Source organism: Eublepharis macularius, chromosome 9, assembly GCF_028583425.1.
Source record: "Eublepharis macularius isolate TG4126 chromosome 9, MPM_Emac_v1.0, whole genome shotgun sequence".
Classification (NCBI taxonomy): domain Eukaryota; kingdom Metazoa; phylum Chordata; class Lepidosauria; order Squamata; family Eublepharidae; genus Eublepharis; species Eublepharis macularius.
In genome coordinates, this window is record NC_072798.1 from 14,013,210 (window position 1) to 14,039,730 (window position 26,521).

At 46.0% G+C, this 26,521-nt stretch overlaps 1 protein-coding gene across 2 annotated transcripts in view; it reads right to left on the minus strand.

Annotated features, from left to right (window-relative positions):
* Positions 1-26,521, minus strand: part of SOX5 (SRY-box transcription factor 5) — a 609,684-nt gene that overhangs the window by 147,718 nt on the left and 435,445 nt on the right. For both annotated transcript variants that reach the window (XM_054988760.1, XM_054988759.1), the window contains exon 8: positions 22,212-22,297. In XM_054988760.1, coding sequence (XP_054844735.1) covers positions 22,212-22,297 — 86 coding nt within the window. The remainder of the gene's footprint in view (positions 1-22,211; positions 22,298-26,521) is intronic.

Genomic DNA, 26,521 nt, shown 5'->3' on the forward strand with positions numbered 1-26,521 from the left:
GAGCTCACTGGGGTATGATGCCATAGAATCCCCCTTCTAAAGCAGCCATTTCCTTCAGGGGAATTGATGTCTGTAGCCTTGAGATCAATTTTAATTCCAGAATATCTCTAGGACCCACCAGGAGGCCAGCAACCCTAGTTTATGGTAAGTTCAGAACTAGGGTTGCCAGGCCCCCTCGATCTTCCAGTGGGAGATTGAGACCTGGCTCTTACCTGGGGGGGTGCACGCGTACGGAGCGCATGCGCGCACTCCTGCAAGCATGATGATGTCACTGCTGGGAAGTGACGTCACCACGCAGCCTGTTTGGGTGCGGATTGGGCCCGTAGTGGGCCCCTGTGGAGCACAGGAGCATTCCTGCGCTCCGCAGGGGCCCACAACGGGCCTGATCCGCGCCCAAATGGGCCTGATCCATGCCCATTTTGGCACAGATCGGGTCCGTTTCAGCATGGATTGGGCTCGTTTTAGGCCCCTGTGGAGCGCGGGAGTGTTCCTGCGCTCCACAGGGGCCCACAACAGGTCCAATCTGTGCCAAAACAGGCCCAATCTGCGCCCATTTCGGTGTGGATTGGGCCCATTTTGGCGCGGATTGGGCCCATTGTGGGCCCCGGTAGAGCGCAGGAACGCTCCCACGTTCCACAGGGGCCCCGATCCAGGCCAAAACAGGCCTGATCCTGGCGGTTGCTGTGCGCGGGGGCGCGCAGCACCACAGGGGGCGCGCATGGAAGGTGCGCGCGCCCCCGCTGGCCAGGGAGGGAGGGGCGGGGGTGGCAGGGGGTCTGGCAGCCCTAATCAGAACTGAGAATCAGGGGGATCACAGCTCATTCTCCTAGCAGCACCATCTGCAGGAGTCTGATAAAGCAATGAGGGTCCGATTCAGCCGATTGGGGCCCAACCTTCTCACTGGTTTCAGAGGGACAGACTGAAGCAGAAACCACTTCTGTTTAGCTGAACGGAGGTCCTTTTCTTAAAATAACAGTGTCAACAAATAGTAGTTTTGCAAATATAAGCTGAGAAGCCGTAATGATCAGTCCTACTGCTTAGCCCACAGTCCCGTCTTTAAAATAAGCCTGAGAGGATATTATCTGTTATCATTCGTCTACAGGATATCAGAGACCTTGCCAGTTGCACTATCCCCTCCTCTGCTCACCCTCCTCCATCCATCCAAGTCAGCTTCTCTTCCAAATTCTGATGACTGCTTATGAGCTCAGCTGTCACTCTGTCCTCCTGGGGAAAGATCGATGGGACACACCAACCCCAACCTTGGTGACCTTTGGATGTGACAAGATTTTTGGTTAGCCTTACTAAATGGGAACCATGGTGTATTGAGGACCGCCTCAGGGCAAAACTTGGCAGTGAATTTATTATCTCCCAATGCCCTTTGGACTCCTTCCCACCATCAAACACCATGGCAGCCCTCGGAACAGGAAGAAATACATTAACTGGAATCTGATCGTTTTAAAAGGTTACAGATGCCCAAATATAATTTAATTTCATACTTGCCCTTTGAGGGTTTGGTGTATATTTTCATTTTATGACTTCAAATGATAAAGCCCTTAAGATTCCAAGCAATAAAAAGGAGAGGCGGGTGGAAGTATTTGAAGGGCTAGAACTAGGTCTTGCTCGTAGTCCATGAATGAAATGATGAATCTGATATTGCCAGAAACGTTATATATATAATATTGTATATTGTCTCTCACTCTTATTCTATAAAAGAGAAATAGAGAGAGTTTCTCTATTCTATTAAAAGTCCCTTAGTTCAAAGACTGTATTTTGGTTGGGAGTCCCAAAGAATTGTGAAGCGCTGACGTCCTTGGGCATCCCAAAGGATATGTTTTTAACAGTTTTTCTATAACAACAACAACAACAACAACAATAATAATAACAACCACCATTCAATTTATATACCGCTCTTCAGAACACCCACTCAGAGCGGTTTACAATGTATATCATTATTATCTCCACAACAAAACACCCTGTGAGGTGGGTGGGGCTGAGAGAGCTGTGACTGACCCAAGGTCACCCAGCTGGCTTCAAGTGGAGCAGTGGGGAATCAAACTCAGTTCTCCAGATTAGAGTCCCGCACACTTAACCACTACATCAAACCAAGCAGCTGCCCCACCCTCCCTCTATATCATAAGATGCTACTGAAAACAGTTTGGATTAAAACATGGAGGTAGAAGTTGCGATGGAAGAAACAGAAGCCCCAACTTGGGTTTGCAAAGAATACTATTCTTCTTTTTTAAAAAAACCATCATCATCAAGTAAATCAGTTGCTGAATGATGTATTGTTACCAATGAGGCCTGGGACTAGGAATGTCAGCTCTGGGTTGGTAAGCTCCTGGAGTTTTTGAGGATGGCACCTAAGGAGCGCAGGGTACAAGGAGGGGAGGGAGCTCAGCAGGGTACAATGCCATACAGTCCATCATCCAAGGCAGCCATTTTCTCCAGAGGAACTGATCTCTGTCATCTGGAGATCAGTTCTAATTCCAAGAGATCGCCACTTGGTGGCTGGAAACCCTACCGGGAACAGCTTCCGTCATCACTGTGTGATGCCGTCTCTGTGGTTTCCTTCAAATCCCTCCTCCTTTGCAGTGAAGTTTTTGACTTAACGCATTCTACTTTATCAACAACACAGTCAAAATCTATGCATTGGCCTTAGTTAATATGGGCCAGTTTGACAACTTAGGCCCTTCTTGGTGGGACTCCAGAGGTGGGGCAAGTAGCTACTAGAAATGCCCCTCTTCGGCTTATCTTCCTGGTGCCTCATGTCCTCAGTTTCAGGAGCCAAATTGTCTTTTTATTTGCCCAGGCATTCAGTCAGTTCTGTTGGTATGTGCTGTCTGAATTTGATTTCTCCCCTTTCTTCCATTTGAAGGATGGCTTTCAAGTATTAACTGTGCTTTCCCTCTTGTTCCATTTCACGTGTTACTATGTATTTCATTAACGGTATTTTATTGCTGTTTCTTTATCAATTATTTAATCTGTGATTGGACAATATTTTACCATTTGATTGAGTATTTCTTGGAACATATGACCCCTCCCATTCAATCACAATCCAACATACCTCGCTCCCCTTTTCTCACCCTTCCCTCCTACCTCTTCCATCTGCGTTCTTCCTAACAACCAACATTTAGACTGTAAGCTCATTGGGGCAGAGACCTGTCTTTGTGACTTATGAAGCTCAGTAGAGCATTTCATGCTTTTCAATGATGCTGAATACTTAGATGAACGAGCATCACAGCTTTGTGGTAGTTCGATACAAGACCTTGGTTCTGCAAAGCAGCCAACAAAAAATGCAAATAGATGGATTTCAATTCACCAGAAATTGTTTCTATGCAAGAACCATTGATGCAAAAGGTTCACGTGCAGGAACATGGTATGCTTAATAGCCGAGCATAGATGCTACCTAAAAAAAGCTTTAAAATGTGTAGGAGTCATTGAGTTCATTGGGAGGTTTAAGGGCATTCTAAACTAGAGGTGAGCAGATTGTGGCTTGGTGCCACATCTGGCACTCAAGATGATTAACAGTTTGTTGGAATTGTGAGCCCACTGGATTTAAGCATCGGTTATCAGGCCACGGCTCATTCCCAAAACTGTTAAACAGCTGAAGAACTGAGGGCCGCTAAGAGCAGCAGAATGGGAGAAAGCAACAGGTGCAGCTGACCCAGGAAAAAGAACAGCTGGTGTCCAACCCGGAGCCCTCAAACATGAGCAGAGATCCAGATGTGGCCACAAAGAACAATTTGTCCCTGTTCTAAATCCTATGCATTGCAATAACTTTCATTTAAAAGAGTTTAGCATTGGCTAGATCATGCCCTGCGTTTTTACATGATTCCACGATTTTCTGTCTCAATCTGTTTCAAATGCCACCTTCTCTGGGTTTGCTCTTTTTTCATTAGCCATCCTTTCAAACATGTGAAAAAACGAACTGTTTTCTAGCACCCACCCAGCAGGGAAAGCGTCAAGGTTTTAAAAAGGGAGGGGAATTTTTTTTTAAAGCCAAAAAGGAGAGGAGAGAAAAGAGAAGACAGATGTGAAAAGGTTATTTTATCCTCAACTGTGGCTAAAATTAAAACTTGGAAAGTGCTCGCTTTGAATGCGCAGGGCCAGATGCTCCTCTCCCTGAGCAGGTGTGCTTGGGTGGAACGGAGAGCCCCCCCCTCACTGCTAAGCACCTGCTTCAGAGGAATGTTAGAGTCAGAGTTTCTAAGCTCTTGGAGTGAAGGTGCGGGGAAGACTTGGTGTTATAAATGGTGTTTTGCACCTCATGGAGGATTTCAGCATGTTTCCATAGCTTTGCATAAAAGCCAGGCATCCTAAACTGGTGCTTAAGAAGAAAAGAGAAAGGTCTACGGAAATAAGCAACAGTCAATTCATGGCATGCAGGGATACATTCTCGTTCATTCTTTGTTCCTTCTCCCTATGCTTGGCAACTGGTAGGAGGGCTGTGAGCAAGAATATGGACGGAGTGTGATGCTGGCTGCGGTGTCATGTCACTTTCAGTGAAGAAAAAAAAAACAGAAGTGACATGGGTAGCTCTAGGAACTGCCCGAAATTCTGTGGCAAAACCATAGAGTTTCCAGAAAGTCCTAGAGCAACCTATGTTACTTCTAGTTTTTTTTTATTGAAAGTGATATGATGCCCCATGAAACACTGCAGTTTTTAAATATTTTTCTCCCGTTGCCACTCTGGGCAGTGGCAGGCAATAGGAGCAGGGGGTGTGGGAATGTAATGATTAGACCAGGGGAATAGGATTGATGGATATAGATTTGGAGGTTTTTTATATACTTATTTTTATATACTAAACCTATGCTTTTTCAGTATTACATGCTTTGCACTTTTTCTATGCTCAGGAGCCAACGTAGTACTTGTAATGTAACCTGTAAGAATTTGACACTTGAAACAAGAAGACTTGAAACTCTGTAAGAACTGATATACTGCTTTTAGGGCTGCACTTATATTATATGTTATATTATTCTATAGATTCCAATAGAAATCAGTACCAGAAAGCCTTTTGTAGAAAACTGATTTGATGCAGCAAGCTGGTTTTGGCCACCTGTGGTATTATCTTCCTTAAAGCTGAGAAGAAACTGGGGGAAAGGGCACGAATAGGAAAACATCCCTTCCTATCCACAGATTTCAGTTATCAGAAGATATCAAGGCACCAGATTGAGACTCATGGGCGCCCTTGAAAGTATTATGCCCAGAAGAAAGTAGGTAAAAGGTTAGACAGTGTCCTTCCAAAATGAGGGCAGAGGAAAAAAAACTGTGAAGACTGGAATTCCCCCAAATAGAGGGGCCAGCCCAGAACTGCATCTTCAAATCAGAACTGACCCTAGATATGTTACGAGCCAGTAAGATATCAAATATTAGAATATTGTAATATTGTTATGATTATCTGAAAGTATTAATTGCCTGTGTTTCTATTGTAATTTTGATGAGCTCTGGACACAAGGAGAGCACCTACTCCTGTGAAAATGGGCTCCTCCATTGTTTAAATTAAACAATCATATATTGCTTCATTCTACAGGACTCCGTGGTGTGTGTGTCTCTTATTGTGATTGGTGAGAGGGACACCTAAGGCACAAGCTTGTGCATAACAGGATCCCTCCCATATGACTGGACATTTCAATGGTTTAATGATTTTTTCCACTATAGACATCCTCAGTAACTGTAGTTCTATGAGAGTGATTAGGGATCTCTGACGCAACGCATTTAGCACCCTCATCAAATTATTACTCCCAGGGGTTATTTCATTGAGTATATTTTTTATCCCACACTCAAGTACTGAAAGGCAAAGTACATCATTCTCCCACATTACTTGTGTGTGTGTAGCATGCCCTCAAGTCAGAGTTGACTTATGGCACTCTGGTGGGGTTTTCATGGCAAGAGACTAACAGAGGCAGTTTGCCATTGCCTGTCTTTGCAACCACTGGTCTTTGTTGGAGGTCTCCCATCCAATTACTAACCAAGGCCAAGCTTCTGAGATCTGACATGATCAGGCTCACCAGGGCTATCCAGGTCAGGGCCCTACATTACTTAGACTGATACAAAAGCCAAATTCTTTGTAGATTTGCCTTTAGAATCAATGCAGATCTGTACTAAATAGGTCCCCCTTCCTCTCCTCTTCCTCTCAAAAGGGAATCCGTTGTTCAGAAGCAGACAATTCCCCACAGCTGCATCTTCTGCTGTGAAGCCACAGAGCCATCAACAACCGAGTGTGTGTGGAGGGAGGGGGGAAGCACTGCTGTACTTTCACTTTCAAGCATGAGTTGTCTCATTAATTTCAATGGAATGTGATACCACACAAGCGCGTATCCAATCCTGACGTCATCAGGGCTGGTGCCAGAGTTTCTGGCGCATGAGGCCGGGGGCAGCTTCAGGGCTGTGGCTGCCCCCACACATGAAGCACGCTGGCGCGCACCCGGACTGAGTTGGAGGGCTGGGAGGCTGCCCGCTCAGACTGCCCCCGCGCTGCCGCTGCCAGCATGTGCTCCCAGCAGGGTGCAGCAGCTGCGGGCCAGGCATGGCAGGTGGCTGGGGTGGCACACGGGTGGCTTCCCAGCCCTCCTGCTCAGCCACCAGCACTACCACCGCCAGCTCCGCAGTGTGCGCCTCCACCCCCGGTGCCCCCTCTGGCACCTCAGCGCTTGAGGCAGCTGCCAGATCTGCCTCCATGGACGCGCCTGCCCTGGACGTCATCAGCCTGTGTAAGACAGCCTGAGAAGGGGAGGGAGCTCAGCAAGGTATAGTAGCTAACCTCTGACACTGCCATTTTCTCCAGAGGAACTAATCTCCCATAGTCTGAAGATCAACTGCAATTTTGGAAGAACGTCAGGCTCCACCTGGAGGTACCCTCTACCCTCAAGAGTTAGATTGACAAATGTAAAGAAATCTATGTATGGTTGTTCCATATAATTTGCAGTTTGGCTCCGACTTAGAATATTATCAGCAAATTGATGTACATTAATCAGAGCTGCAGAGCTTAGGAGCTGTCCTGGAATTCAAAATGGAATCTGAAAAACTTGTACCTATCTGCCCAGTGTCTATGTTAACTTTTTCTCAGTTAGAAAATACATCATTGATTGGGGAGGGAAAAAAAGATCACAGTTAGACTGGTAATTATATATGCTTATTATTATAATTATTACATTTCGCAGGAAGAGGGAAGAACAGAATGCACCTGGAAGGATACAAACCACGGATGATAGAACAGCTCGTAAACGTAACACTATTTTTTAAAAAAGGCTTAAAGTAAACTATGATGATGTAACTCATCAGATTTTATATCATTAATGGTAATGTATATGGCACTATCAGTGTATCTGGTACTTGATAGGGTTTACAACTTAAAGTCAGAGAAGTCCCAACACAAATGCTTTACAAATTAAAATCTGACACTTGGGGAAACTATGGGAGAGAAGGGGGAAAAGAAGAAAAGGGGAAGAGATTGCTAGGAAAATAACATCTAAACAGAGTCCTGGGACACGCCAGCATGCACTGATGAATTCATTGTAAATGTACTCATGGTATTTTTTAGACAGCAAAGTATCCCCTAAAGCTGCTATCTGTTACTTTTCTGTATGATTCAGTCCCCTGACCTTGCCACCTTTTAATCAGCCTCCAGTGGGGCTGGATTGTTCCACTACTTCTCTGAAATATGTGAGTGGGTCATTCAAACCAGTAGGAGGGCAAGAGGCCTAGGACTCAAAAACCGGGGTTCAAATATCCATTCAATGATGAAGCTCTCTGGAGTGACCTTCTTACCATTCATTCTTTCTCATCTTACCTTGCATTTCAGCGTTATTGTGAAGATAAAATGGAAGAGGAGGAAAGATCCATGTATACCACCCCCAAGTTCCCTATAGGACTGTGAGATAAAAATGTGATCGATTCAAGACACACTCCTCATGCAGAGGGGCAACCGAATCAGCTGTCATCAGCTTTGTGCAGTCTAAAACCAAAAATTTTAGGCTGGCAAAGTGGTGTGCCTCTAGGGTTGCCAATCCCCTGCTGGAGGGTGTGGGATTCCCTACCTGCAGCTGCTGTCTCCAACCACCATGCACCACCACTCACCTGCCGGTGGGGGACAAGTGTGTGGGTGGGTGGGGGTGGGTGGGTTCTAATGATGACACTTCAGGTTCATTCCAGGAATTAGCCATGCTGAGGCCGCATCACTTCCAGTATGAACAGGAAGTGATGTCATTGGAAGCCCTGCTGAACTCATGAACTCATGTGTGTTTTGCATTCACAGAAAAGAAGGACCGGTGCCCCTCTGGTTTTAAGGTCGAAGGACCTGGCAACCCTATGTACCTCCCATTTTAATTCAGAATAAAGTGTCTGTATGCAGCAACGGGGGGAGACACCATACTTGGAGCTTTGAAAAGGGCAACAAAAAGCCTGCGTTGGTTTTTCTAGGATTCTGGAAGGAAGAATACAGTGAGCAAAAAAGTCTTCCAGATCAACACATTCAGGTTTTTTGTCTTTTCCAAAAAATTAAAAGGCACCTTTAGGGATTCCTCCCCCCCACCTCACTCCAGGAGGGATAGATGCTATAACTGACTTCCAAAGCAGATGTGAAAAAGAAATGTATTTACGCCCAGTTTTATCAAAACTAGGCTAAGTTTTTAAAAGTCCCTGTTTTAAATTGTACTGAAACTTTGAAGAATTCGGCCCAAACTACACGTGATGGCCACAAGGACACCACTACCATTTTACAGTCATTTAAAAATCAGGCCCATAGTGCAGTGCTCTTCCCCCATAGCTTTTCAAGAGTAGAAATACTTGAAACGCTTGGGGAGGGGCTGTTCCAGTGCTTGATAGGGTGCAATGGTGGTGAGGAAACAAGAGCACCTCAGCCCGCTGCGGGCTTTAAAATGGCGGCTGCATCCTTGGGGTGGCCACGAGGACTCTGTCACGTCTCGTTTGGCCCTTTGATGTTCCCAAATAGAGGTTCAGCTGAATCTGCTTAGTCATCTGACATGATCCTCTTCGCCACTCACAATTATAGAGATATTTGTCACACCACACAGAACAAAAAGCTTTAATACACAAGCTGCTCTTCTCAGTTTATGAAGGCATCTCCTCCGTCTCCGCTAAGTAAAGACTGACATAATCCAGTCTACAAATAGAGTCTTCTGCTTGCTGCCATAACTACTTACGACGTCGGCCACTTAAGGAATATTCATCTAAAATTAATGCCTTATAAATAATCAAGGAGTGCTCCGCTTTACTCTCTGTCTGCTTAACCTCAAAGAGAAAAAAAAGTGTAACACGTTTCCACCCCCTTCTGCTTTCTTACAAGAGAAAAGAAATTAAAGATGGCCTGACCTCTTCGAGGATGCCTGCCAAGCAGTTATATACTCCTGCTTGCATAACCACTTTTGGCCTCCTTGTCTTCCAGCGATGTTCCAAAAGGGTGCTGACTCAGAGGCGAGCTAAAGCGGGAACATGGTTGGCTGTATCCAAATGCAGAGTCAGGATGGAAGCCTTCCAGCCCAGGCCCCCATTTTCGGGAACTAGGGACGTGCACTGGAACCCGAAGGGCAACAGACAACCCTAGCCAGTCCACAATTCCCTGTCCTTATGGCTTCAACCTTACTAGGGGTAGTTCCCAAATTCCCCTCTTACAAACGTCTCCTTGAATTTTTGGTTCCAAATTAATCAATTGATTTTGAAGTGGAAATAAAGCTTTAGGGATTCTCCACTGTTTAGGCCTTTTAAAAATCTACAATGATGCAGCTTTAAATCAGTGTGTTTCCCCTTCTTCTATACTATCAATGCATGTGTATAAACATGCCCCCCCCAAATAGCCATTTTGATGGGAAATGAATGCATTTTTTTCTCTGCGTTTTTCTTCTGTGCATTAATAAAATACTGCCCTTCCCAAACAAATGCAATCATACAACCAGGGCTTTTTTTTCTGGGAAAAGAGGTGGTGGAACTCAGTGGGTTGCCCTTGGAGAAAATGGTCACATGGCTGGCGGCCCCGCCGCCTGATCTCCAGACAGAGGGGAGTTTAGATTGCCCTCCACAGCACTCGGCAGCTCAGAGGGCAATCTAAACTCCCCTCTGTCTGGAGATCAGGGGCTGGGGCCACCAGCCATGAGACCATTTTCAAGAGGTTCCGGAACTCCGTTCCACCACATTCCTGCCGACAAAAAGCCCTGCATACAACTGATCATTTTAACATAGGGATGGTGCGAAAGGCAGAATATTCAAATTGTTGCTCAAATGTAAAACTAGAAATCGAGGAGGTTCACATAAGCAATTTTGTTTCCTGTTAGTGTGCATGCTTGAGACATACGCATATGGTTGAGTTCGGAAAACCATTCCACAGATTGCAGGAGGCCGAGAGAGGTTTGGTGGGTGGTTACAGAGCCCCGTAACAACTTGGGGAGTTGCCCTGATCCCCAATTCTGTTGCTGCTCCTTCTCCCCAAGTAAAAACTCAACCAATGGGTTCAGCCTGCTGAGTTTGCTCGAGCACTCTCTCTCTCTCTCTCTCTCTCTCTGAGTCTATCACCAGCTATATGCGAAAAACCCAAAAGACCTCACACTTAATTCTGGTCCTACCAACGTTCTTGTCCCTTGGCCCGTCTCAGGTTTCACCCCTGCCCAAGTACCAGCAACCCACATATCAAAAGTTGGCAAGTTTACCTGTTATTAGGCTGCTTGGCAGGGAAAACAAACTGGAAGAAAATGGTTCGGCAAGCCAGAGGAAATGGGGCAAATGGGGGGGGGGGGAACAACAGAAGAGTTGGCCTGCAAAACCAAAGTATGGGGTGGGCAATATATTAAGTCTATTTTAGTACTAACCGAGAGGACATTGTGAACAAAAAGGAAGGCTTGGCCAATACGAAAATAGCAAGAAGAAAGGCTTTGCTGGGGCGTTCCCTATTGTCCAAATGTCAAACAGCTCCTGGGAAGCCTAGGGGTGGTAAAAGCTGTGTAAGCAGAATCTCACAAGATTGTCCAAAAGGGGATTTGAGAGAGGCTCAGAGGCAGGGGGGTTGCTGTTGTTGGGGGGAGAAGAAAGGACCAGCTTCAGAGAGGCCCATTTGCCAGGATTTGGTAAAGTCAGAAGGAAAACAGAATGCTGGTGAGATGGTTTGGGGCCGATTTGCATATGTTCTTTAGTATTCCAAATGTCTCTTGATGTAATTGAATTGTTGTTTCTGCCTCTATTAATACATATGCAAATAAGCCGACACTGCAGCTGTGCTGTATTAATCATATGTGTGCTTCTGTCTGTCTGCCCCGTAGGCTGGGGGTCGGGAAGAAGGAGGAGGAGAGAGAAGCAAACACAAGCTCTTTCACCTACAGGGGAGCTTGCTTGTGCCGAGAGGGGTCTGCCAGCACACTGCAGGCCACGGCAAAGACCGGGACACAGCAGGGTGGGGCGCTCAGTTCTCCGCTACAAATACAGGTTGATGGCATTTCAGAGTTGTGCAGAAAGAGAACTCAGTCCAACTTGTCCGCTCATACATTATGTTTGCACTCAGGTGCAGACTGCTGAATTGCAAATTACAATTGCACATGAGCAATCTGGCACAGATCCCAGTAGAGTCCTTAGTAGAGATGGGCACAATCCGCATTATGATAGAAAAAACCCCACGATAATGGCAATTGCGCGATCGCAATCCGGCGGATCGTGATCGGCCACGGCCAATGATCCAGTGATTGGGAGAGGCCTGGATCAGGGCGTTCAGGCTTGGATCAGGGATCCAGACACTCAGGCGCCAGCAATCTATTCCCCTGGCAATGGAGCCAGGGGAAAGCCTGAGCTCTGTTTGCCCTCCTTCTGTCGCCCTGGAAACCCAAATGGAAGCCCAGCTTTCCTTGATCAGCAGGGCTTTCTTCCAACCATGGAGCAGCAAAGCAGTCACAAGTTGGGAGAAGACACCCAGGGGAGGGAGGGGGAAGGGGGTGTTCTGTTGCCATGGGCACTCCAATCTCATCCCTGCAAACCCTGATAGGCAGTTCTGACGGCCAAACACAGACCTCGTCACCGCCTCCCTGTGCCCGCCAGGCCCGGTGGCCGCCGGCACCACACACCTTCCCACATAATACCAGCGTGCCCCGCTTTGGCCTCCATGATCCATAATCCACGATGCACAGCTCGGGAACGGGAGATGATCGGCGCAGGTCGTTAATTCGGGATTGTCGTCGGTGCCGATCCACAATCCGCTGGATCGTTAAAATTTTTTGGATCGTTCCCATCTCTAGTCCTTAGACATGGCAAACAGGAGAAGGCGCTATTGGGGCTTACCACAGGCGAATTAAGTCCAATCAGATCACCCCAGAACGCCTACAATCAAGGCACAAAGGCAATAGCCCTCTTCTATGGTTTATACCCTGGACCTGATATTCAGAGGTATATTATCTCTGTATATGGAGGTTCCATTAAGCTATCATGGCTGTTGATAAATCCATTCTTCATGTTGATAGATCTGCCAGGGAAAACCATCTACATTAAAGGCCATCACAACATTTTGACTTATTACTTAGGTTAACTGGGTGAAGAAAAAAAATACATAATTGCATATTGCATAAGAAAGTGGAGAGGCTTTGTGGTAGAGTCCTCGCTTTGCACGGAGAAACTCCCAGATTCCGTGCCTGCCATCTCCACGTGATGGGAATGAACTTCCTCTTCTACCCTGAACAGTTGCTTGCAGAGCCCTACACTAGATGGATTTATGATCTGGCTTGCCATATGGGCTTCATATGCCCATAATGTGAAATTAATGTATGGGGAGGAGTTGTGGATTAGTGTTATAGCACATGCAGAAGGTGCCAGGTCCATTCCTTGGCAACGCCAATTTCATTGGGTATCCTCAAATTATACCATTATATGAAAAGTAATTTCATTCTCAGGACACAACTTCTAGGTTTTTGAAATTTTCCTCATGACGTTGCTGTTCCACACTTGTGTTATTTTGATCTGACTTTTGTTTGTTTGTATCAGTGTATAAAATATAATGGAAGAATCATCTCCTGGAATAAAACAAAATCAGCCATGTTTTGGTTCAAGAGAAGCTGCGTTCACAGACTTGCAGTAAGCAAGGAGACTGGTAAAGAGACACAAGCCACTAAGGAACTGTGACACATCAACCTATCTCCCAGGGGTGGTCTGAGAGAGGAAAATAGCTAGCAAAAGGGGGGCAGTTCCCAGCATGGCCTTTTTCCTGTCCCCCCAGAAAGGGGAAGAGGGAGAAGTGGCAGCCTGGCTGCCAAGTTGGCCACCTCTTTCCAAGCCCTGCACAGACCTCAGGCGGGCTTGGAGCCTCCGTTGTACACCTTGGGTGTCACATCACTCAGGCCAAGTCAGCTTTGGGCAGGCCAGCACACCCTCCCCTAGCAATGTGGGCCTCTGGCAGGCTAGGTGACTTCTTGTGTGGGTGGGCTGGCTGTTGCTTCCCTGTGTGGGCCCTTCTTGCCACTGGGCTGCCCTGCCCAAAGTGGGAAGGCCAATGGCCCACTGAAAGGAGTTCCAATAGCCACAATGGCTAGGGTTCCCAAGTCCCTACCCCCTCCTGGTGGCAGGTGGGAAACCCGGGACTTACTCTTTGAGGCCTCCTCCTGGACTTGGCGATGACGTGACTTCTGGAAGTGATGTCATCACGGTGACCACCGGTGTGCTCCTGTGTTTCACACAGGGCTAATTCTGGCTCGTTTGGGGGCCAAAATTGGCCCCAATGAAGCACAGGACCATGCCCGTGGCCAGCACCATGGAATCATTTCAGGAAGTGACGTTGTCGTGGAGAACCATATCGTGACTCAAGCATTGCTGCATAAGCCAGCCCATCAGGGGATCCCTGGTATCCTGCACTCTGCTCATAGAATCATAGTGTTGGAAGAGACCTCCAGGGTTATCTAGTCCACCCCCCTGTACAATGCAGGAAATTCACAACTACCTCCCCCCCATACCCCCAGGGACCCTTGCTCCATGCCCAGAGAAAAACATTGCACTCTACATGTCTGCACACTAAGGGCCACACCAGGTTTTTAAAATACAAGATTTGGTGTGCAAGAACTGGATTTGCAATGTTTAGATTAATCATTGGGGAGGGAAGGGTTAATCCCTTGAGTGAACAAAAGTTCCCTTGGGCAAAAGCTCCATCCTTCAGAGTTACTGCCTCCACAAATGAGGCACATCATCCATAAATGCTTCTGACGAAGACAGCTGTGGTTTTCGAAAGCTTATGCCTCAATAAAGTTGGTTAGTCTTAAAGGTGCTACTGGACTTTTTACTATTTCTAATATTGGAAAGCATGTCCCTCCCAGTTCTTCCACTTGTATTTATGCTTCTGATAATGGACAGCCAATGATCAGATGCCAACAGAAATATGACCAGAAGTCTATGATGCAGATAACCCTCTCAAAGAGAGTGTAACACTGCATATGGCTGCATCCCTCCATATAAACAGATGGGAATACCTTGACATTGGAAGAGCAGGAACCCACAGTTGCAGGTGCAGTGGTGAGAGGCGAAAGCATTAATTGACATTAACAGTACATTATTTAACATTGTCACCCCCCAAAATGGAATGCGCTGGTAAAATTGTTTCACCGTGAATAAGTCTAAATCCTCAGCTGCTGCTTATGGGCATTGATTCATTCGCCCCAACGGAGCTACAGCTATTCCCTACAGCTGGGGAACTGGCCCTTTATCTCCACCAATCCCTTACAAAATGGGCATTTTGGCTACCCCTTGGGCAGAACAGGTGGTGAGTCTCTTGCAGCCAACGCACCTAAATATAGCATCAGAAATAAATAGGGAGTGCCGTGCCCAATCTAGGTTAATATTATACAATGGAGACCAATTTGAAGAGAGAGCCAATGGGAAATATTCATCCTGTGCTGCCTTATTAACTCATCGTCATTATCATCTCGGACATTTGTGATGTCCATCAAGAAATGTGCATATTAATATTAAAGGAATCTAGTGAGCTAATGGTGGGTGGATGGCTGCCACCTTTTGGCAATGCTAATTGGAAACGCAGCAGTAGGAGTACTTAGCCGCTATTTTCTGTTTATTTTGCCCAGATGTTTGTTCTCAGAGTTGAAACCCAGATTTGCTTTGGGTTTCCCCCCCCCTCAAATATAAGTGGACCATGGTTGTTTTCTAATATAGCAATTAAACTGTGCATTAACGATACATCCTTCCACAAATTAAAACATTTAAAGAGAGCAGGTAAAGCAGCATTAAACAAACCAAAGATCTGTGGGCCCCAGTGGCGTAAAATTCAAAGCTCAGTTGGTATTTAATGTTGTCTCCTAATTAATGAATGTGAAAAATAAGCATACAAAGAGCATGGGGGGAAAAACCCTTAACTTTCTTTCAGAAACTTTACTAATGTTCAAAGTAAATCATGAGATCCGACTGTATATCATTACATGAAAATGCATCCATTTCTTGGCTGCACTGTGGTCTAATGTAGATACTGAATTTAAACTTGACTAACGATGGTTTCTTGCATGAGGAACCGCCTATATAGGCTCAATTCAGATGGGACATAAAACCATGGTTTATTAGCAAAACCATGGCTTGTTTGTGAAACCAGAACTTGGTCCACCGTCTACCTCTCAAATATGTATATATGTATATTTAAAACCACTCAAATATTGACTTGCTTCAAGAAATACTAGGTTTCTCACATGTGGTTCCCCCCCCCCCCATGTCCCCTGTAGAAACACAGCTGGTATCCCCGACTATGTTGCCGGATGCTGTTAGGAAACAAGCCGTAACAACCAGGATGCCTGCATCCATATGTCACACAAAGCCATATCTAAAACAAACTGCAGATTGTAAACCACCTTAAAAACATATTTTCAGATCCTGTCATAATGCACCCTAACGAACCATAGTTGGTGGAGTGAGACTGATTCAGACAAACACGCTATTCATAATTAGTTTAATTAAACCATGTTTTAGTGACATGTCTGGGTAAAACCAGAATGCAACCTCCTATCATCCCAGTATCTTTGGCCCAGCAGAGAGAGACACAAGTGAGACCAGGTTGTCACTTTTCAAGCCAAGAGACTGGAAGGACAGAATACAATGTTTCCTCTCGCGGAACTCCTTAAATGTTTGATCTGAATAGGAACCTTCCAATCCATCCAATTTTTGATTTTAGATGGAATTCACTAGATAAACACTAATCTCAGATCTTCTCTTCACTTTTGTTGTGGAGAAATTTCCACTGGCCTTGAACTTCCAACAGCTGAGACAGAAGAAACCCACATATAGTTTCATCTGAAGAAATGACCTGCGACCCACGAAAAGTATCTGAAGAAATTAGCCACGACTCACGAAAGCTCATACCCTACCACAAATTTTGTTAAGTCTTATAGGTGCTACTCAGGGCTTTTTTTCTGGGAAAAGACGGTGGAACTCAGTGGGTTGCCCTCGGAGAAAATGGTCACATGGCTGGTGGCCACGCCCCCTGATCTCCAGACAAAGGGGAGTTTAGATTGCCCTCTGGCAGCATGGAGGTCAATCTAAACTCCCCTCTGTCTGGAGATCAGGGGGCGGGGCCACCAGCCATGTGTCCATTTTCAAGAGGTTCCGGAACTCCATTCCCCCACGTTCCTGCTGAAAAGAAGCCCTGGTGCTACTTGCTCTTTTCTAGAGCTTCTCTGACATCTTCCATTAATGTGTTTTGTGGCTCTCAAGTACCTGTTACGACACACACACAAATGTTTGCTAGTTCATCAAAAACTCCTGTTGCTTTTCTCAAAATTCCTTTGCCTGAGTGGGAATCTCTACCCTCAGCTTTTTGGCAACATTTTCTGCTGCTCTACTTAACATACCACCTTCTGGTTGGCCTGAGCCAGGGCAAAAGAAAATCTCCCCAGAAGCTTGGGACAATGAATGGAACTAGCTTCAGAGGCACACAGAACGACATCAGAGCCTCTCCCCGCCCTCGAGCCATATCAAAAGTTGACATATAGCTGTTATGAATGCCAGTCCCTCTAACACAGCAAGTTACAGCCGGCATAGAGTAAGCACTGTTCCAAGCAGGGAAGGTTGCCTCTATGTATTGTCGAAGGCTTTCACGGCCGGAGAACGATGGTTGTTGGGGGTTTTCCGGGCTGTCTTGCCGTGGTCTTGGCATTGTAGTTCCTGAACATTGTAGTTCAGGAACTACAATGCCAAGACCACGGCAAGACAGCCCGGAAAACCCCCAACAACCAAGGTTGCCTCTGCTCATCCAGTCATTAGCCCCTCAGCAGGCAGCACCAGTGAGGGCAACCAATTAGCACTGCCTGTGACAGGTAGGGCATCACAGTGGGGGATTCACAGAGAGAAAGAGGAGAGGAAGGGCTTCAAAACACATGTCCTCTCAAAGAGGCACTGGTGGCAGTCTTTCAACGGGGAGAAGATGTGTCAACCTCCACACAGAAGAGACCACTTTGTCCTTTCTTTTTTGCATCCCCTTCTCACACTCACACAAAAAAATGTTGCTGGTGTACAAAGCTTTGAAAAGGATTAAAGCAGAGGAATTAGAGAGGGAAAGGGGGCAGTTCCAAGAGACCACAGAGAAGAGACACAAATGCATGAGCTGATTGGATTTAGTGATTAGATCCATTGTCTACTTTTTTGCATTCCAACACAGAGGTAGATACCAAAGAGTTGTAAGCCTCCCTATAGTTGACTGAATGCTGCCTATGAGAAATCAATTTGTAGCTAGCCGAAACACCATCTCTGTTTCTCAGGTATGCTACAGAGTGGATATGTATTATCAGGGGACACGTTCTATGGTTTACACTGTTCTCCTCCATTTTTATTCTCTCAGCATCAGGTAGGTTCGGCCAAGAGTGTGTGACTGGCCCAAGATCACCCAGCAAGCTTCCCTGGGAGAGAGGGGATTCGAACCTGGGTCTCCCAGATCCTGGTCCAATAGGTTAGCCTGCTACGTCACACTGGTTGTCTGGGTGAAACTGTATAAGCATTCTCTAAATGTATATAACCGTATAATAGGCAGGTGTTGGAGGTCTAGGAAACCTAAAGCAGACTTAATACATATGTTCCGGAGCTGTCCATTAGTCAAGACATTTTGGGTCCTTATGAATGAGGAAATCCATAATATGCTGGGATATTCAGTCCCATTTAGTGCCATTGTTATGTTATTTAGAAGAGATAGTAGCAGACATCCATCTGGAAATGGTTCTAGTACTTTTAACAAAAGCTGAAATATGTAAAGTAGCAAGGTGAGGGAAAAACTTATTTGAGGAGGGAGCTCCATGGGACTGTGATGCCACAGAGCCCATATCCCACCGCAGGCATTTTCTCCAGGGGAAGTGATCTCTGTAGCCTGGAGATCAGTGGTAATTCTGGGAGGCTGGCAGCCCTTAAGGAACTTGTAAGCCCTAAGCAGCATGCAAATTTCATTTACAAAGAACAGTTCAACAGAAACTGCATCCGGCATCATGCAGAATTTTGCAAATCTTGCACATTTTGCAAGAATTTTGCAAATCTTGCCCACAAAATTCGATTCAGCAATGGGTAGTGCATTTGAAATCCGAGCCCGGGATGGGGGGGAGGTCTCCCACGGATTGTTTTGTTGGGACCTCTTACATGGCAATTCTAAACAGAGTTACACCCACCAAGTTCACTGAAGGTTGAGAAGGATGGGACTCTACTTAGGATTCTGCTATTGATGTGGACAAATTACTCTGTAACACTCTTTCTCTACCATGAAAAACTGTCAATTACAGCAATTAATGATTGAGCTTTTTCAGGTCTCATCTGCTATTTTTTTGTGTATGCCTCAGACCTACCTCTGGACCACATACTTCGGCCCACCCATCTACTCATCCCCAGAAGTCTCCCTAAAAACGTTGCCAACTTCCAGGTGGGGACTGGCGATCTCCTGGAATTACAGACAACGGAGATCACTCCCCCTGGAGAAAATGGCTGCTTTGGAGAGTGGACTTGATGACATTATATACCATGCTGAGGTCCTCACGCCCAAAACTCCAGGAATTTCCCAACCTAGAACTAGCAACTCGAGCCCCATCAGTCAAATGTAAGAGGGTGTATTGTTCAAAGTCACCCGTTTGTAAAACACAACTTTCCATAAAGCCAACAACATCTGCAAAATGCCCACATTTCATGGTGATAGTTTGGATTTTACCTTGCTCAAGCACGCCCCCCAAAAGAGACAGATACTGGAACAGGTGGCTTTGTTTTCATTCCCACTGACCATAGAAACGGAGCCTTGCAAATCTCTTTGACTGCATCAGCGGTAGCAATCTTGCTCCGGTAGATGCTCTCCTTTCTCTCTCTCCCCTTCAGGCTTTGCATTCGGGTGTGACTCTTTGCACTACTTTAGAAGAACTGAAGATATTCCCCCAGAAATCGTTCCAGGAGAAAGACAGATATACACAGCACTTTGTTTTTTTAATAGCTCCCATGACTCTCATACTGCCCAGGGTATTTGTATCCCATACAATCAGAGGCTAAACCACAGTGTAGCTTTTCATATAAAAGCACAATAGGGGCGAATATGTTAACCTCTGCCGTCTTACACAGTGACAGCGCTTTCTCTCGCACTCAGCAGACTAAACCGCTAAAGAGCTTCATCTTAATGGTCTCCTGTCCTCTCTCCCCTGCCCATTAGGAGTGACTTATTATGCTGATATTATGTTATGCACAGCTCGCAGCCATGTCAGGAGTCTTAAACTTTCTCACCGTGACAGGGTCATCCCACCTCTTAGATGGGCAAGTCTTTTGCCCCAAATACCAGAATAAGCTAACAGATGCTAACAAGCCACAGACCAGTTCAGATAACCGCTTTTTGCAAGATGGTTCAGGCGTGTAAGGATTCCAAAGTGCTGAAATGGTGATTTAGCACACCCCAGACTCAGCTGGCCTTCTGAAGGTTTTTTTCCAAAGACCAGCTGGGATTTGGAAATGTTCAAATGACCACCTCACCGTATGCCAATTACCCACAAAAGATCTACATGTGATAATTCCAAATAGTTGTAATAGCTGGCTGTCCGGCAGGGAACTGAGAATATACACATCAAGTGGCCTTATATCAGATATCCAACCAGAGGTCCAACTTGCCCAAGATTGTCAGCTCTATTTGGCAGCAGTTCTCCAGGCCTTCAGGCAAAAAAGGCCTTTACTAGAGCCAAGCTACAAGTGATGCCTGACACAGGTTGGACACTTGTCAGCTTCCCTCAAGTTTTGATGGGAAATGTAGGTGCCCTGGTCTTACAGCTTGGCTCTCCATTTAATTGAAGTTTACAGAACCCTTCCCCACACACACCCAGTGGAGGGGAAGGGGGGCACCCGTGCGAGAGCCTGACGCCTGTATTCCCCTCCCGACCGCATGTTCTCCCTCCCATAGACTGTCACTCTGTAAACCTCAATTAAATGGAGAGCCAAGCTGCAAGACCAGGATGCCTACATCTCCCACCAAAACCTGAGGGAAGCTGACAAGTGTCCAATCCGTGTCAGGTGTCACTTGTAGCTTGGCTCCTAGTTCTACTACTTGAGAAGCCAAGGACTGAGCAGGGACCTTCTCCTTACAAAACATGGACTCCACTGGCAAACAACAGAGAGTGTATGTAGTTAACATCCCTTTTAAAAACTCAACTTTCCATAAAGCCAACAACTACTTTTGCAAAATGGCCATATTTCCACAGACCGTGGTGATAGTTTTGATTTTACATTACTCAGCCAGCCTTTACAAAGCAGACAGATACTGGCACAGGCAGCTTTGTTTTCATACCAACTGACCACAGAAACAAAGCCCCACAGCTCACTTGACTGCATCAGCGGTAGCAATCTTGCTCCCCCTTCTCTCTCTCACTTTCAGAATTCTTTTTAGCACATGTGCATCGGACCGGTTGGTGGAATTCACCATCATATAGACAGACTGCATGCTCAGAAATCTTATAGCTACTACATGCCCAGAAATGACTGGATAGGTGGGATGGGTGGGAATTGTAGTTTTCTTGCGGGAGATAAGGGGGTAAGCGCCGGTGTTGCATATTGTGAACATCCCAATACATACTCCCAGATGTCTGTCGAACTTTTTCAAGTGTCAAACAGGGATTTTTGCACAAACTTGTGAGGGCTTTTGGATCAAACGTGGACCTTTTTGCCTATCGCACGGCTGCCACTCCACATGGTAGAAGGAAGCAGCTTATGTTGGTCCTCCAATACAGCTTTTCAGTATTGCTCTCCCAAAATATCCAAACCGGCACAGTCCAAACTGATGAGGACAGTGTTATTTCTATTTCAGGTTGTCATCTCCTGGCTGGGAAATTCCTGGAGATTTATGGGTGGAGCCTGGAGAGGGTGGGGTTTGGGGAGGGACCACAGGGGAGCCCACCCTCCAAAGCATCCACTTTTTCCAGGGGAACTGGTCTCTGTAGTCTGGAGATCAGTTCACATTTATATCCAATATACAAAAATCAGAAACACATTCGTTGTGGCCTGTTCCTCAGCAATCAAGGCAACAGACTTCTGTAGCTTTGTCCAGTACTTTCCAAAGCCCTGGCCATCACCATACAGGGTTCCACTTGCGATCTAAGGAGAAACCAGAGTATGGGTTCCATTTGAGTCCTGCAAGGAAACTGAGGGCCAAGTTACACATGACGAATGACACTTGAACAGCAAGTGTATTTCTCCCTGTTCACTTGCCCTCCACTCAATCCACTTGCCGTTCAAGTGTCATTCGTCATGTGTAGCTTGGCCCACAGTCTTCCATCCTTCCTTAGCCAATCGACCATTAGTTGGGTTGGATGACTCTGAATTCTAGTATCTAGAGAGGGAGGCAATCATTTCTTGCTATTCTGCCTGCTCACCGATATGATAACAGTTGCTATAAGACTTTACTTGGAAGTAAACTCCCAGATTTGGGGAGGGAGGGATAAAGAGAGGAGGACACACGCTCATCCTACTACTACAGTTATTGTTACTTGCCTGCTAAGATGCATGCATCACAATTAACAGTGGTGTGGGAACAACATTTTCAAAATCCTCCCTCTCCCAGGTGAAAAAAAAATATCTCCAGATGTAGATTTGTAAATGAAAGGGGTGTGTGCGTGCCAATTTTTTTCCTTCCAAGAGGGAAAAAAAGAAGAAGAGAAAAATCACATTGTGAATTTGGTTGGGTTCGAATGGGAGAGAAAACTGTTTTCCATATTTATTTAACCTCTTGCCTCTTGCGGCATTGTACCCAGACTTACCTGCAGTTGGAGCGGGCCTAAGCCGGGGGTTGCCGCGGCAGCAGCTGCCATGGTTGTCGGGATCAGCTGAACGGGGTAAGGGTCACCTAAGTAAGAGAATAATAGAGGCGTCAGCACCTTTTATCTACTCTCCACCTGCAAATTAAACTCCTGCATTCACTCTTTCCAAATGCCTTCTTTTGTGTGCCTTGCTGAGGCCTAATGAAAAGCTCTATTGTGAAGCCTTTTACTAACACTCTTCACAATTCTGGCTGCGAGAGGAATGTGTATAAAAGGCACAAGCAATTAAGGCGGAAACCTCATCCGTTTTCATGATGTATTTAGGGAAATGGGGGGGAGGATGGAAGTGCACACTGATCAGAGGGGGGGGCTGAGCTTCCAAAAAAACAACAGGGAGGGGGGAAAGAGAAGCAAGGGAAACAAGCACAACCTTGATAAGATCACCGAGTCCCAAGGGGGGGGGGATGTGTTGACGGGCTGGTCCACAGTTGGGACTTAACTCATCGGAACTTGCTGTTAGGAAAGCAAGTGGCAGAGAGAACTGACCCTTCTAACATTTCACAGGCGCTTCACCGACTCTCCTATCTAAGATCACTGCCTGAGCACCCCCCTCCAGCTGGATCCCTTGGTGCTTTCCCCAGGTGATGCAGCTCTTCCTACGCAAGGTCCAATCCATTATCCATTCACAAAGGTTCTTTTCTGCCCACTGTACGGGTCATTTAATCGAAAACGATCTGTACTACGCTGGATTCTGAAGGAGGTGGGAAAGAGAGCATTGCTAAGCTGGTCTACTCAGAAGCAGGTCGCATTTTATTCAATGGAGCTTACTCTCAGGATAGAGTTGCCAGCCTCCAGGTGGTGGCTGGAGATCTCCTGGAATTACAACTAATGTGCAGCCAACAGAGAGGAGTTGCCCTGGAGAAAATGGCTGCTTTTGAGGGTGGACTCTATGGCATTATACCCTGCTGAGGCCCCTCCCCTCCCAAACCCCACCCACTTCAAGCTCCAACCCCAAAATCTCCATGAATTTCCCAACCCAGAATTGGAAACCCTCTCTGAGGATAGTCTTCTTAGGACTGCAGCCTCAGTTAGGGATGATTTTGAACTTCTCCCCCTGCTGTTTCAACCCCCAACCCTCCATTGTAATCTCCAGTTCTTTATTTTCATGCCACTTTCAGTTTCCTTGCACTTCCCCATAAAATTAACCTGGTTTTCAGCAAGATTATGAGGCAATAAATAAGCATTTTCTATTATACGTATACTACACTTATGCATGATATATATCGTATCTATACATGTTGTACACAAATTGTACAAAATGCACGTGCAAAGCAAATGAATCTACGAAACTTACTGCAAAAATTAGAGAATACGTCTAACAAAAATAGTTTAAAAATATAAAAAAGAAATGAAAAAGAGAACATTCCCAGGTGTTACCAAAGTGGCCCTAACCATTTGTTTTAAATCTTAAGAATGGCATTTCACTGCTGTCTGAGGAATGATGGGTTGGTATGACAGTCGGGGCCTTTGTGGTAGCAACACCTAGGGTTGCCAGGCCCCCTCAACCCCCTGGCAGGGGATCGGGGCCTGACACTTACCTGTTTGGGGGGGGGGTGTGCACACTCTGCAGTGGCTCAAAACGGGCCTGATCAGCACCAAAATGGGCCTGAAATGAGCCTGATCTGGGCCCAATCCGGGCAGCAGCAGTGCACAGGAGCACGCAGTTCCGCAGGGGAACGTGCACGGAAGGCGCGCTCCCCCCCCCCCGCTGGCCAGGTAAGCAGGGGCGGGGTGGGTGGGGGTGAGGGATCTCCCGCCCCCAGCGGGGGTCTGGCATCCCTAGCGACACCCAAATTATGGAACTTCCTCTACAAGGTTCGTTTGTTTCTAACCCTTCTTTGATGGCCTTTGGATGCCAGGCAAAGACAGTTTCATTTCAGAGGGCAGCTGGCATATGAAGTGTAGTTCTGGCAGTGTTTTTTGGGGGGGAGGTGGGTTTCACTGATTTTGCTATGGATAATCTCGCCTATGTGGACTGTTTATACTCAAGGGGCTGATTCAATGAAGGAATCCTAAGTTTGCAGAAGCACAGTATGCACGCATAATAATTTGAGGTGCAGACCAAACAAGTAGATAGACATTTCCCTAAACTAATGTTTAGTTGGGTCTGAGATAAGGGCATTAAACAGAGACTATTTTACCATAAAGACAGGATAACTTGCTGTTGGAAGTGTGTCGATTTAGGCCTAGTTCGCAGTGAGGTGGCAAACCATGATTGGGCTACGCTGTCAGAAAGCCTGCATGCTTGAATTTCCTCCATACAGCAAGCTAGATTTCATCCCACGACATCTTGCTTTCTCCCCAGAGGAATTTGATGTTACCTGTGGAAGTGTGTTCTGTCACAAGTCTTTAACAGGACTGCTGAGAGCTCCCAAAAAGATTTCCTGTTATGACGCCTTTATACGTCCTAGAACCAACCCCAATTTGACTGATTTGCTCTTTGTTGGTAGCACTGCTAGAGTTTTTATGAGGTATCAAAAAAGAAAACAAGCACAAATGCTCTGAAAATACATGGCCTTTCACTATTTCATCTTGAACATAACAAAAAAAACAGGTCTTGACGAATCTGCCACCATCCTCTCCAATCTGACATGGCACCTCTGATCTCCATTGCCATTTTCCTACAGAAAATCATGAAACAAATTGCTAAAAGACTGAAACTGTAGTTAATAGAGATGTTCTGAGCCTTATATAGACTCCTGTGCTCTCCCAACAACCAAAAACAATGTTTAAAAAAAGTTTCCACTCCATTAATAAAGATCATTGGAGCATTTGCGCATGGCTCAATGATGTGCTAACAGAAATTATTAGCCTAGCAGCAATTTTGAAAACAAGACTTAGAATGCTGCATACTCATTAGGAAGGCAGAATGCAGGAACGCGGTACGTTTGATCAAATGGGAGCACAATATGCTTCCCTTCAGGATTCTGCTGTTTTCCCTAGCCGATGGGGGGAAAGCCCCATTTTTAAAGTTCTCCTTGATAATACACATCACATCAACAACTACTTATCAGTGCAAGGTCTTTGTGAAGCAGTCACACTAAAAGATGAAGGTAGATAACACCACTTTAAATGGGTCTGAAGATCTGCTTGGGTAAAAACCACCGATACGGCACTTCTTCTGTGTTACAGCTGGGTTCACAAATATGTACTTATCACCCATTGACACATGATCTGCATGCGCGAATGAACCATCATACACAGAATATCACAGGTGCAAAATGCTTATCACCTCGCACTCTATATTTCTCAGTGAAGGCCCTGCAAAAATTCCAGCTGCTTAGTCATCAAAATTCGATGAACTCTTGTCTTGGAGATAACAGGCTCAATCCTTACTTTTCTTAGGCCGTTTCCGCACAGCTCGTCGTTCCCACCCTTTTCCCACTTTAGGTGTGTGTTTTGCTAAGTCGCTCCAACAACTCATCCTCCACATAAACTCCCTACAACTGCTTACCTTGAGCTGTAAGGTCACAGGATAGCCTCCAAACAGGCCCTAACAAAAGTGGTTTTGGATAGGAGGAGTTCGCTGGGCTTTTTTTCTGGGAAAAGAGGTGGTGGAACTCACAGGTGGAACTCAGGACCGCACAATGACATTACTTTGGGTCAGCTAGAACAAGGGGGGAGTTTTTTAAAGTTTAAATCGCCATCGGTGAAAATGGTCACATGGCCGGTGGCCCCGCCCCCTGATCTCCAGACAGAGGGGAGTTTAGATGGCTCACTGCGCCGCATGGCGTGGAGGGCAATCTAAACTCCCCTCTGTCTGGAGATCAGGGGGTGGGCCACATGACCATTTTTAAGAGGTGCCGGAACTCCGTTCCACTGCGTTCCAGCTAAAAGAAAGCCCTGGGAATTCAGGCATTTTCATCATCGTAGCTTGAAATTGCTCCCCTCCCTTTCAATTTTTTTTAAAAACTTGGAACATGCCCAACTGCAGGCAGCTCATTTTGCAAGGAGTCTTCTGCAGCTGAACTGAAAGGGAAAGAGCTTCAGGGAATGAATAGAATGGAGATGGGAGGATTCTTCAGTGGTTTAACCAATCAGATGCCAAAGAACGCAAAAGAAGCACGCGGTCAACCCACAGCAAAGGAAAAGACTGCTGAAAGTCCGGTTCCCGAAAAGACGCAGAAAAAACGGTAACTAAACAATATGTCTACGTTTTGCAAATGTAGACATGAAGAAGCCTGAGGAAAAGCTACCAGAGTTCTGTGGGTGGGCCATGCCTATCCGGATGTGTGGAACAACCTTAGGCA